The 14,796-nt window shown below is 41.2% G+C and overlaps 1 protein-coding gene across 1 annotated transcript; it reads right to left on the bottom strand.

Annotated features, from left to right (window-relative positions):
- Positions 1-1,173: 1,173 nt before the first annotated feature.
- On the bottom strand, positions 1,174-14,663 carry LOC104951750 (serine/threonine-protein phosphatase 2A activator-like; the record flags this gene model as incomplete). Its single annotated transcript, XM_010778482.1, has 4 exons — positions 1,174-1,397; positions 8,182-8,289; positions 12,981-13,081; positions 14,528-14,663. Coding segments are annotated over 4 exons (420 nt in total), but the record flags the coding sequence as incomplete, so codon positions are not given.
- Between the last annotated feature and the right edge of the window lie 133 nt (positions 14,664-14,796).

Here is a 14,796-nt window from a genome sequence, read left to right as displayed (position 1 = left end):
ACATGTAAGAAGTAGAAAGTACAGGTATCTTTGTGGGGGGGGGTTACCTTGGTTGGTGATTGGCTAATGGTTACACAAGCCAAAACATCGTTATGACATCATCAAGTGGCCAAAATCTGATCAGCTCATTTTCAGACAGGTTTTTTATAGAAATGGATCAGGACAGAAAGAGAGAGAATCTTTGTCCCTGAAACTTTCAGAGTCTCTTTACACAGAGGGGACACATGTTGATGTAGAAGAGACATGAAGAAGAGGGGACACATGTTGATGTAGAAGAGACAAGGAGAAGAGGAAACACATGTTGATGTAGAAGAGACATGAAGAAGAGGAAACACATGTTGATGTAGAAGAGACATGAAGAAGAGGGGACACATGTTGATGTAGAAGAGACATGGAGAAGAGGGGACACATGTTGATGTAGAAGAGACATGAAGAAGAGGGGACACATGTTGATGTAGAAGAGACATGAAGAAGAGGGGACACGTGTTGATGTAGAAGAGACATGAAGAAGAGGAGACACATGTTGATGTAGAAGAGACATGGAGAAGAGGGGACACATGTTGATGTAGAAGAGACATGAAGAAGAGGGGACACATGTTGATGTAGAAGAGACATGAAGAAGAGGGGACACATGTTGATGTAGAAGAGACATGAAGAAGAGGGGACACATGTTGATGTAGAAGAGACATGAAGAAGAGGGGACACATGTTGATGTAGAAGAGACATGAAGAAGAGGGGACACTTTTTTAAATTCTGTATATTCCAACATTTTGTTTAAGAAATAAAAACTCGAACACAGATTTTTCTTAGCAAATTATTTACGTGACTTACAAGTTGGGATGAAGTGGGCGATTCAAATACTGGAACATTTGCAACAAAATGAATTAAAAAAATGTGGCCTTAAAAGCAAAACCAAGAAAGAATACCTAAAATTAAAGACGAAACAGTTTTCAAAAGATTTAAAAAGAAGTCACAAAGTCTTAATAAATCTTATTTCCATCACCTCACTCTGCTGATAAGGATCCACACTCTGAGGTAAAGTCAAGAATCAATGAACAAACTCCAAATGAAAAGAAATCCCTCAAAAAAGGACCTGATTCAAACTCTATCCATCATATAAATAAGATCACTCAAATATAAAGATGCTCATCCACAACACACGCTGTATTATAGTTACCGAAGGCCCACGAGCTTTCATGACGTGCACATGTGAGAGTGTGTGTGTCATACTGTGGGGTGTGTGGTTGCTACGGTTGTATTTGCACGTGAGGATGCCAGAGGCGAGGAAAACTGTTGGGATTTTGGTTTTTCCACGGTGAGCATCAAGGTTTCCCCGGCTGGATGGACAGCAGGCTGCCGAACTTGAAGTGTTGGATCACAGGGAACTTCTCCAGACACTGCAGAGAGAGAGAAAACAGTGTATAACCAACAAACTTGGACATGGAGATCCTTTCAAAATGGCCAGAGCAACCAGAGGGACATTTGGTGAAGGGACGGCTGATGATCTGAAAGTCTGGAATAAGGCACATCGGGAAGGAGCCATGATTTTAGCATTTGTTTTGCTCTGATAATGTTCGACAATGCTGCGTTTTGGTTTCTGCAGCAGGACAATGAAAGTGTGGACAGAAGACCACCAGATCAAGACCCACCCTGTCATGGAGAGCCCAAAATCGAGAGCTGAACCCCTTTGGAAAGCTCAGGAATCATCTAGATAAATGTGAGACGTCACAGGAGATCAAACAAAGCAGAGTTGCTTGAATTTTGCTCAAAACAGCTTGTCAAACTTCAAACTCTGTCATCCATCTTCTTTGTTGAGCCAATGTTGGATCCACATTACGAATTCAATCTCTAAATAAAAATATCCTTTTTGTCCTTTTTTGTGGCTATTTATCAAAAGTACATAGTTCTAAGACCACTTATGGTGCTTTTCCACTGCAGGGCCTCGCTCGGATTAGTACGGTATAGCTAGGCCTTGTTAGGCCAGGCTCACTTTATGCTGCGTTGCCATTACAGTTTAGTAGCTGGGGCAGTAACTATAGTAACGCAGTGTAGGCGGAGCCGAATGCGAAACACAAAACCAACATCAGCCGTTAGCTGTTAGTCCTCAGAGCTCACAGCTCCTCATATCTGTTCAGAAACTAGACAAAAGTTAAACAAGTCCAAACCACAGACTGTCTGTGTCATGGAGAATACAGTCGCTGGTTTATTTATGTCTGTAGGCCGTTGATGTGAGTGTGGACGGTCGGAGCATTTACTGCGTTAGCTTTGGCGATCTCCATTCAGAAAACACACATTTTAAAAGGTTTTTCGCCTGCCGTCTGTCTGCAGACTTGTCAAAGCATTAATTCATGGTTTTTACTAACCGGTATCAGTATGTTGTTACTTCGGCATCATTTTGAAACGTGTATTACAATTAAATCAGGGTCAAATATGTTCATGTTGTTGTATTTGCCAGCGATTCTCTCACTAGTTTAGCATACTCAGCCCGGTTGTTGGCCCGGAAAGAACCTCGATTTTGGAGAGCCAGAAAACTGTGAAAAAGTACCCGCTAGCCGGAACTACCCCAAGTGGAAACACAACCAAAAACGGGCCGGGCACGGCACGCTTAAACCGTGCTGTAGTGGAAATGCGCCATTAGTCTACGAGGTGAAGTCAAGCTCTCCAAAAACCCTTAAAAAGACCCAATGTAGTCACAGATTTTAGGCTTTATTCAAGTAAAATACAGTTTCCAAATCCATACGTCTCTTAGCGGTCCACTACAAACTTAAAGACACACGAATACTATCACACTATCATTTACATTTTGTCCCTTAAATAAATTAAATGAGTGGATTCAAGCAGTTGTGGAAGTGTCTGATCACATCGTTTCCTTTGCTCTATGGTCAGTGAAAGAACACGTCGTTGTCTTTCAGAGACACGTTGATGAAGTCCAAACCGAGTGAACTTGACCTGACTTCTCTTCTTCTGGCTGACTTTTCATTGTGACCAGGTTTTAAAGGGCTCTGCAGCGCAGGCGAGGCCCTTATTAGGGAGCCGACATGGACCCAGTTTTTGGGGAGTCGGAGGGGGGGNTGTGGTGGGGGTTGGGAGAATTGAACTATTGTGCTCGGTGTGTCTGCGCAGTGACACTATCAGTCATGATCATCGGGGCAGAACTGGGGTGGAAACATGCCTCAGAGAACAAATATATGAATCAATGAAAATATGTAAAATGTATCACAGACACACGCTTCATATTAAACATGCACAGGACATCAGATATACTGGCAGTTCAAAGAGAACACTAGCTTATTAACAAAGATTAATCAACATTGCTGTATTTCTTATGGTATGTTATGACAAACCAATTGTTGGGCGGATTCTGACCATATTCCTAATTTTTCTTACTGTCCACAAATTCCTTGACCATACCCAAACCAATAGTGGATGAAGCTTCTACCAGTGTGTGTGTGTGTGTGTGTGTGTGTGTGTGTGTGTGTGTGTGTGTGTGTGTGTGTGCGTGCATGCGTGTGCGTGTGTGTGTGTGTGTGTGTGTTAGTTATGACCCTTCTTTAATTAAGTGGTTCATTAACTTCTCTCTAGTATCAGAATGTACTTGTTGTCTTACAACTAGCTGCCTGTGTGTGAGTCAAAGACTGATATCGTTTTTAATCTTTTTCTTTTGCCATAGTGTCCAAAAACGTGTTCTTTTTAAATCTAAAACACATCCGTGAGCCTTACGCAGCATCCACACGGCAGCGTGCGTTCACATGAATCTCCCGCCCCGGACAAACAAGCACGCGATTTGATTGGCTAGAGCTTGTACTGGCATATGATTTGATTGGCTGACGCTTCCGTCGAAGCTTCAAAAGTTGAACTTTTCTCAACTTTTGAAGCGAGCAACGCAGCCCGGCAAAGCGTGACGTCACCCCATTCAAAGTGAATGGGAAGAAGCGTTGAAGCTTCGGCGCACGCCGTGTGCACGGGCTGTTACTGATGCACTTTAACGTTGAGAAGAATACAGAAGGAAGCGTTTTGAAAATGACGTTTCTTCCATCTTTCCCATAATTTACTTGTCGTCCTACAACAGGCTAGTCTTTGACAACAATATCAGACATAATGTTTACAGTGGTGACTTATTCTTCTTAAGCAAGTCTGGGCATGTGAGCTTTGAGTAGCCCATTGAAATGAACCCAACAGTAGCTTTGATAGGGAGAAGAAACAAATAACCAACTTATACATGACTAGCAGTGAAAGAGCTCAAATAAAGATAAACACAAAGCTACTTCCATAATTGTATCTGGTCACTATTATTTATAACCTATGCCTAATTTTTTATATGTCTATTCTTATGACTGCATTATAATCCCGCTGTTGTTATACCGTACATTTCCCCGGGACAAATCGAGGAATCCTTAGACCTGGAGGGTGATATCTTCACGTCTAGACAGGACATACTATATTTCTATTATATTATATTTTATTTGTACTACTTGCACTATTTTATGTGTTTTCTTGTGTCGCACTGTTGGAGGAGCCTGTGAGCTAAGATTTCCATCGTCATAACTACACTGTAGCTATGTTCAAATGAAAATAAAAGCCTTGAAACTATTGAAGTCACGCAGTTAAAGCACATCCACTATCGTTTCCCTGAGCATGTTTTATTTCTCACAATCCCATTTAATGTTTCAAACAGTTAGTCAAACGTTCGTCAGTCTCCTCTCAGTCTGAAAATGGAGCACACTGCTCTCTCTCCAGCTCTGGTACAAACCCTGTGTGGGGCCAGGAAAAGGGAGAGAGGAATGCGAGTCTGCTGATGGTTGCTCCAGGCTGGGAGGAAGGTCGGGACAGAGGGAGGGGAGGATTTAATGAAGGGAACGGCAGAGGAGAAAGAGGAGGGGGGAGGGAGGGAAAGGCAGACAGCTTGGCCCCTCAGCTCTTTGGGAAGACTCGCAGGCTGCTCTGGAAAACACAGGATGTGGGCATGCAGGCGGGGAGAAACGGGCTTAGACAGCCCCCCCTCCAACCCCACCCCCGACCGCCCACACACACACTCACACACACACACACTCTCTCTCACACACAATCCCATTCCCTCCATTCCTCTCTTAACCCTTTCCTGCCTCTCGTGTGAGGCCGTTTGCTCGCGGAGAAACGGCCGACAGTCGAGCTTTCAGCAGACACCTCGTCTCTTAAACTACACCACTTGTATATAGACTCTTATGGCACTACTTATTTTCTACTTTATTGTATTTACTTGCACTTTTTCATTGTGTTGCACTGTTGGAGGAGCCCGAGACCTAACATTTTCATCGACATAACTAAACTGTAGCTATGTACGAATGAAAATAAAAGCCTTGAAACTTAAATATCACGTAAAGAGTTCCTTTTTTTATCGGGGAGAATTATTAAGAGGTGTCCAGTTTACACAGCAACGTGTCAGTTTCTACGCAAACGCCCTTCTGAAAATGTGAAGGTTAATGTGTTTCTTACAGAACAAGAACAGCATGTGCCGTACTGTCCGGCCTCGATCTGGAGACGGATGCTGTCCAAATGAGGACCGAAAATGAGTTTGGGTCAAAGTTAACTCACTATCAGGGGGAAGCACTCTGTGTTTTATTACCTGATGATGCTACTTGGTGAACAACAAATATGCAATGACATCAGAGCGAGTAAAGTTGGCTGATAGTAACCGGGTTAAAGGAGGCTTCAGAGTTTAATTACCAAGCGTTCAAGCTTTATTCAGTATAAATGATTACGTGACGGTTGTAAAAGCAAAGTACTTACTTATCTACCTGAATGTGTACTTCTGTAGATTGCAAACATGTGTATTTTAAATACCATGTGAATTCCTTTTTATATTATACTGTTCAATTTTCCTCGTCTCTTTCTATACTAATACTGTAACAACTTACATTTCCCTGTTGTGGGACGAATAAAGGCATTCTGATTTAAGGAAGGGTCATGTTTGGATCAGGTATTTACGGTGTGTCCTTTCCCCTGATTGGGTTTGTCTGACCCCGAAAGTGCATATTGTTTTTGACCGCGGGTGTGTGCAACGATTGTTTGTTTGGGAAATGATTTGCATATTGATGTATATGGACAATAAATGGGTTGTATTAAACTGCAACTGGAAATAAGCCATTGAGTCTACTGGGTTTCTATTGAAGTCAGTTAGTATACACAGCCCACAGATTCTCCTATCCACCCTCACACATGTGGAAATTAAAAACAGCCCATTTAAAATACTGTTTGATGATTTTAGCTCATCACTCAATACAAAATCATCCATACAACTCAGCACCCTGCGTTGAGTACCACACTCTGAACTTAATAGTCGGAATATTTTTTACTTCTTCAACTTGGTGGTCCAACGTTCTTCACTCTACTGCTGAATAAAGGAGCACCCCAGGGCTATATGCTCGGCCCGGTGCTGTTCACAGTGTACACATGAGACCTCAACATCAACAAGTCTGTTATGAAGTTAAGGTATGACACTGCTATTATTGGCTTGATTTAAAACAACCATTAGACTTCATTTAGAAAGGAAATAAACAATCTCGCAGATCAGAGAACAACTTACTGCTCACTTATGCAAAATAAAAGGGTTGATTGTTGCTTTTAGAAAAAGACAAGGAAACTAACGCATGCCTTCTTTATGCATGGTAGATCAAGTTTGAAGCTCCCAGAAAACCGAATAAGAGACAATAACAACCAGACATCACATATCAAAATTCCCCTGGCAAGGTTCTTGTTCACTTTTACAAAGGAGCGATAGGAAGCATCCTTTCTGAGAACAGTACAACCTGGTCTGGGATTTGCACCGGCCTGCAGCGAGGGATTAAAGAGGCCAGAACATCACTGTGACTAATCTACAGAGCATCAGTGATGTTGGAGAAGAGATACAAGACTGCTGGAGCACCACACTACAGGAGAGTATGTTTCCTCAGCTCCTAAACTCATCTTCCTTACAACACCATTACAAAAGGGTTCATAATGGGACTATAAAACAACTGTATAAACAACATCATGCTGTACAAAGACTATTAATGTATATTGTATTATTAACAGCTGTCTAGTTTTTATTAGAAAATCTTGGTGTGTCAACATGCTAAACTAAGGTGCTAAACATGTGAACATTATATACATATATCCATCCATCTACCTATCTATCTATCTATCTATCTATATATATAATAAATACATTTGTATGCAAGAAGGCACCGTGCTAAGTGGAAGCCTGTGGCAGCAGCTAATGGAGTGTGTATTGATAATAATAATTTATTACATGTATTTAGCGCATTTCTAAGTACTATAATACTACTCACATTACAAAAGTTAAATGTCCTAGTATATTGTGATATATAGTAGTATTGAGTTTCTTTTTTTGTTTGGATACTCTACAGATATTTATCTTTCTACTGTTGATATCTACATATTTACTTTTTATTTTATTCGATTTTTATTCGATTTCATTTTATTTTTAACTCATGTACAAAGCCTTGTCAACATGCTGCTTTAACGAAACAATTTCCTGATTTGGGTTCAATTAAGTATTCCTAATATAACATATTTTGAGCTTGTTAGACTGCTGACATTAGCATTTAACTCAAAGCCAAGCACAGCCTCACAGTGCTGCTAGCACGGCTGTAGACTCTTAGTTTTGTTTTTAAACCTGCAGTAAAAACTCATGGAAAAAATCTACTCATGGCTTTGCCAAATGTCCTTTGGTGGAACCATGAGGGCAGACCATAGCATACATTTCATAGAACTGTTCTGCAGTCAGACAGGAGTGCATGGTACAAACAAATGACTAGATAATGCATCAATAACTATAAACTAAATATATATTATTCTGAAATGGACCAATCTGCAGAATGAGTACTTTCAGTGCTATAAGTATATTTTGATGCTCATACTTTTGTACTTTTAACATTTTGAGTGTTGGACTTTTACTAGTATTTTTACCCTCTGGTACTTCTACAAACTCTGCTTAAAATCTACAAATTACATATATTGTACGTCTGTCATTCATGGGAGAGGGATGAAACAAAAATGTGTCATGATGACTTGAATTTTGTGTCATTGTTTATCAAATGTATGTTTTAAAACCTGCGTTGCCACAGAAAATCCATCAGACTGTTAATTCTCTGAAGGATTTGAGTGATCAGTAAAGGACAAGGGAGGAAGAAGCAGGCGTACCTCGGCCTTGTACATTCGGATCAGACCCTGGTTGACTTTGGACCAGGAAGGAACAGCGCTGATGTTCCACAGCTGGTTCGAGTGTTCTGCAAACGGACCCGTCTTCATCTATAGGAACAGAAAGAGGAACACAGATGATGATGATGATGATGATGATGATGATGATGATGATGATGATGATGATGATGTGAAAGAGAGAGAAAGTAGACGCCTGTATCAGGATGTAAAGCATAGAGGAGCACTTGAGCTGACAGCAAATAACACAGGATGTCATTTTGAAGCTGAACCCAAAAGCGCCCCCACTGTTGAAATTTGGGAATGCAACTTAATTGTCTTTTTTCTGCCTTAAAAACAGGTTTCGCTCTTTTATCATTTTTTGTTTTTTTCTGCTGAAAAAATAAGCTTTAAAGGAAATTCACGAAAGAAAGAATGGATGAGACGAAAACAATAACAAAAAGTTGACTGTTCTTATTCACCTTTTAAATGAAAACAAACAACAACATAACCCAGTGATGTTACATTTATTACAGCTTACTCAATGTAGTGCTGCCTTTCCCCCATTTCCCTCCATGTTCCCCGTTACTGTTCTTTTGTAAAGAATATTTTATGATTTGTAAAGTCTCCTTAGTACTTTGAAAGGCGCCTCTAAATAAAATGTATTATTACTACTCTGCTTTCTGATACATTTGGTAATAACTAACTAATCATTATTATTATGTTGTTTATTGCTAGCCTCTTAAGTTCTCTTATGTATAATGCCTTGTTTTTTATTCTGCTGCAACGCAAACATTTCCCAAATTGGGATCAATAAAGTACTTCTTATCCATCTATCCATCCATCCATCCATCCATCCATCCATCCATCTATCCATCTATCTATCCATCCATCTATCTATCTATCCATCCATCATCTATCTATCCATCCATCCATCTATCTATCCATCTATCTATCCATCCATCTATCCATCTATCCATCCATCCATCCATCCATCCATCCATCTATCTATCTATCCATCTATCTATCTATCCATCCATCTATCCATCCATCCATCTATCTATCTATCTATCTATAACAAAAATGCAGAACAAAAGGCTGATTGTTGTTCCAGCCATCACCTAAATAACATTAATACATTCTGGATTCAACAACAAGGACCGTGACAAACAAATAAGAGAGTAAACAGAACAATAGTGAGACTGATAAAAAAAATCATAAATGTATGAATGAAGACTATGGACTGTTTTCCCACCATTTTCCCCAAAAGGCAGGGGAGCCCAAACCCAGACCCTGAGGCATCAAATTAACAACCCCCTCCTTTTTCCACCCCACCCCTCCCCCTCCCCCCCTCACACTGCTCTAGACACTTTCCAGGGCCTCGCATGAGAAACACATGGGGGAAGGGCCTGAAAAGGGAGGGAAAAGGGGGGTGGAGACAGACCCTATTCCCCTGAGGAAGGAGTGATTCACAGCAGCATGTGGGGAAGGAAGTGACTCATGTTTAGGACAGAGCACACACACACACACACACACACTCTCTCTCACAACACACACACTAGAGCCTTGTGTGCAAATCAAAAAAAGAACATGAGTTTGAAGTATCCACATGTGTGTGAATACGAGGGAAATACGTTGCAGAGGAAAATACATGTTTTTTTTAACCAGTTTAGCCCTCAGAGAAATTATGCATTAACTAGTGATACTATGGTAACCCACCGTTGTTGTTCACATGGTAAACAGACACTCACTAGCCAATCAGAAGCCTTGTAAATACTACACACAGCTAAATGTATTATAGCTTGTTTTGACTACTTTCAATCTAACGTACTATTTCTTTTAATGGGATTTTAGCTAGCTTGCACAACAAGAATGATGGCAGGTTTGGGAACAATACTGAATTATAGTTTTTGATAATCTGTGGTTTTAGAGTGCAAGCCTAATTACACCAGCATTTAAAATAGTTAACAGTATGGAGATTTGAATCCAGTAAGTCCAAATGAACTGTCCTGCACCATCCGCCAACTTCCCGTTGGAGTATGAGCTGCTCCACGTAACTGGTGACGTTTTCTGAGACCGTTTTGAGACACGAGCACAAACATGTCTATAATTTAACTGTGTGAACCTGTTGGACTGTTTCTGAACAAAGCAGTCGAGCTATCCAACAAGTAGCAACGGTGATCGACAAATATAATGGGGATGGGAGAGTTTCTTGCAATTGTTTTAGCTTGACATTTCACCCACTTCTTCAGTATAGCCACAACTCGCCAAGAACCATTCATTTTCAGAAACATAGCAGATTTATTTTTGGTGTACCGCTTTCTGGAGGCCTAAACTATGTTTTAAAACCAAATAAGCCGAATACCAAAACACTCCATAGGCGCGTTCACACCAAGTACTTTTCCCACAAAGGTTCCTGAGAACTCTTTAATTCTCAGGAACTAAGTACAGATCGCGAACACACCAAAATTAGTTCCTGGGGGTGGATTAGGCAAATGAAGCTGCTGACGTCACTTCTTCTTCTTCTGCTTTGGGTTTACTGGCAGGCCGCAAACAACTTCACGGCGTATACTGCAACCCAAAATCCCCGGCCGGAAGTCCCCGGAGTTGGGGACGTCCCAGCAGCTTCTACTGAAGCCTTCCGTGTAAACGGCCAGAACGCCGACACCTCCTCATCTCCACCGCTCCCATGTTTTATTTTGTGTTGTCATAAATTAGTCACTCTGCGTTTCTGCGCTGGGCTAATGCTAATAATGCTAATGCGAGGATAATAAAATGGCGGCTTCACAAAAGTTTTTGGGAGTTTGACGGGGCGTGGTTTGCATTCCGCCCAGCCAATCCGACACAGGAACCTTTTTCTCCCACGAAAGTCCCTGCTCTCTAGCAGGGACTGAAAAGGGGGTAAAAAAGGTTCTCTAGAACTAATTTAGTTCCTGGGACTTTTTGGTGTGAACGCAACTAAATCGTAGTTCTCAGGAACCTTTGTGGGAAAAGTACTTGGCGTGAACGCGCCTCATGTTTCCTTCTGATATAAACACAGCACCCAAGACCCTCATACATAAACACAATTACAGATACAAAGGGAAAAAGCCCCGAGTAGGAAATGGTTGACAAGAGATGCAAAGCTTGGGGCCTGTTTTGATGTTACTCATGATATTTCTGTCATGGAGAAACAGACATTTATTGTGAGTTTAAGGATTGTTGGGTTTCACTGGTTGAAGGCATATCTACAGTTAGATCGGACTTCAACTGAATCACACAATGCAAACCCTAACCTAACCCTAACCGAACCCTAACCTAACCCTAACCCTAATCTAACCCTAACCTAACCTAACCCTAACTACGTGCAATACATACACTTCTTTTAGCAACTGTGCAATAACCATAATCCTTTTTAGTAACTCAAACCTTAATATGTTCATGTTCACTTACCTAAATGCTGCAACTAAACATACACGAGTACTTAGCTGTCTATGTTTAACATGTTAGCTACGTTGTTATCGCTTGACTTTAATCTGCTATTTCCCCGCTGCGCGACTAATAAAGGGATTCTGATTCTGATCATGATTTCTCGCACTGAAATCACTGAATCCGAAACTAAATGATCACAAATATTGTCAGGTTTTTAAGACATTATGAAATCTGTGAGTAATGGGTGAGGAGAACCACAACAGCAGCATCCTTTCATGAGCTTGATGAGGAGGGGGATGAGGTGGAGGGGGAGGGGGGAGAGGAGGAGGAGGAGGAGGAAAACGGGGAAGGAGGTGGTGCTTCTGAGTGGGAAGGAGGAAAAGGATGTAGCTGCTCCAACAACGCCCTCCTCTACTTCCCTCTCCTCCTTTTCCTTCCAAATCCAAAAACAAAGCGCATGGTTCCTGCTCTGGCGCTCTGCCAACAATCCATCTGCCTGCCCTCATCTCCCTCATCTTCCCCAGACAAAGCTCATGTGGACCAACTCACTTACAGCATCAGCACAAGATATCAACTATGTCTACTTAAATGACACATTAATATGTTCTTTGATTAATTATTCCCCAGGAAAACAATACACTAAGATCCTTTAAAAACACATCTGAACAAAGTGGCAGAGTTCAACCACGCAGTCTTGGTAGTGTCCATTAGGGGGCAGTACTACATTCTGTTGTAATGCAGAATTAACAGATTGCATACAATCATCCTTTGGTGTATAGGTAAGGGCACGCACGCACGCACGCACGCACACACACACACACACACACACACACACACACACACACACACACAACACACACACACACACACACACACACACACACACACACACACACACACACACACACACAATAAAGTATATCATATCTTAAAAGTGTTGCACTCAGCCAACACTAGGATGTGCTTCTGCCACTGCTTCTTTGGTTGGGAAGTGAGTCCACATGATAATGATAGTTACAGACAGTCTACAAATCATTATCCCAAAAGCTACAATCTCTCTGGCCTTATGTCAAGCCTTTTTTGACATACCCTACTGATTTAACACAGTGTTTCTCAAACATAGGTTGAGAAAAATCTATGCTCCTCATCAGGATGCCCCTAGTTAGTTTACATTTCCTTTATTTCTACACCACCTCTTGAATGATGTCAGCAACAGCCCCATTGTGTTATTTACAATTCTGTCAATATCACATAAAGACATTTCTGTTCTAGTGAAACAGCGCCCCCACCAGGGCATCAGTGACGAGGCAGGCAGTGAGTGCTTTCTGAGCAAACAAACAAACATATTTTGGAAACTCAATGTGATGATGAGGGGATGCTTTTTCATTTCTCACCTCATTTATGAACTTGATGCACTCCAGAAACATGTATTCGTGCTGCTGCTCGTCCACCACCCTCTCCTCGAGGAAGTGCCGAGGCTCCAGAGTTGGGTGATCTGAAGGGAGAAGGAGCTGTAAGTGCACATGTTTACCACCAGGTGTCACCATTTACCTGCCTTTAACTAGACTCAACACAATGGAGACGTGCAGTGCAGTCATGATGTGGACTCAAACCTGCATCTTTAACCATTCCACAGCAGAACCAGAACTGCAGCGCTGACTTCAGATCAGCACAGCAGTCTTTCAGTTGTCTTTTGGACATTTGATTTCCATTTTGATTGCGATTTATTTCTCTGTGCATATCTAACTAAAGGCATGTCTTTGTTGTCTTGTAGAGCAACATGAACTGTACAACCCAGACAAATTCATACGAAGGATTTGGCATCGTTTCCAGAGAAGGTTTTGAGGATAATCACACTTGTTGATGTTGTAAAAAAGGTGTTCTTCATATACAGATACCAGCAAGCAGAGAGCACATTAACAAGGGCAGGCAGCAGTAAAGATGTGTGTCTTGTTGTCTACAGTGAATTTGGTTGGTAAAGCTTGTTAAAGATACTGGTCATTGGCTTTAATTAGTGCACAAGCACCAATGTGCAAGGGGCTCAAAGGTGTTCCTGACAGTATCAAATATATGTGACATATGATTACGAAGGAATATTTGTTAGCTCAAACGATGAGGTCGTAGGTCAAAGAAAACACAATGTTTGACAACTAGTGCTGCAGATAGCTGTAACAATCTTACACAAGTGGATACAAGCACCAACATTTCATCCCTTTGGTGTCATTTATTTTAAAAAGCACGTTGACCACTTCAATTTCCAAATTTACAACCAATCCTCCAATATAGCCGCCCATTTCCACCCGAGGAAACAGTTTTTTACCACAGAATTCTAACCACTGGATCAATTTTGTTGATTATGATATTGAATTATATGTTTAAGACTTTGGGGAAGTCAAATGTATAATTAAGATACCTCTTCATAGCTTTTTTTGCTTCATTTTAAACACAAAATATAAAAATGAATACCGTCAACACTGGATTACGGCAAAAAACATATATTATAACAATTTTCAGAACTATACTATAATGTTATTTATCATGTTTAATAGACATAACATCGACACAGCATGATCCTATATCTGCACTACAAGCATCGATTAGGTCGTAGCGCACCCTGATGGAGGCAGGAAGTAATGCAGCATGGTGACCGGCACACAGCCTGCAGCCTTAGTTCAAATTGAACGCTTTTAAATCAAGATATACAAAAATCAATTCATTAACAATCGATCATCCAAGCTTAGTTACTCCAGCTTGGTAAAACAGTGTTGACTTCACCAACATTGATATACTAATACTGATCTCCTTTCACACTTTCAAACATGGGCTTCCCTTTTGATTATTCCAATACCAACATATTATTTTGAATTGCTCACAGACACTTTGTTCTGACAGTGTAACATCATATCTATGTACGTTATAGCAGTTATAGCGAGGCTCTTACCTACAAACTGGGAGCTTCCCCAGATGAAGGGAAGGAACTGAAAGTCATCCAGTCCCCAAACACCCTGGCTCCCAGCGGGCTCCATCCTGTAGGTTTTCTGCAGCTTCCGCATCACTTCCAGATACCTGCAACACACACACACACACACACACACACACACACACACACACACACACACACACACACACACACACACACACACACACACACACACACACACACACACACACACTCTCTCTCTCTCTCAAACACAGGCATACACACACACA

This window comes from Notothenia coriiceps, unplaced genomic scaffold (assembly GCF_000735185.1).
Source record: "Notothenia coriiceps isolate Sejong01 unplaced genomic scaffold, NC01 NC01_scaffold00019024, whole genome shotgun sequence".
Lineage (NCBI taxonomy): Eukaryota > Metazoa > Chordata > Actinopteri > Perciformes > Nototheniidae > Notothenia > Notothenia coriiceps.
Note: the sequence above shows the minus strand (reverse complement) of the source record. Positions and strands in the feature narration are given on the sequence as shown.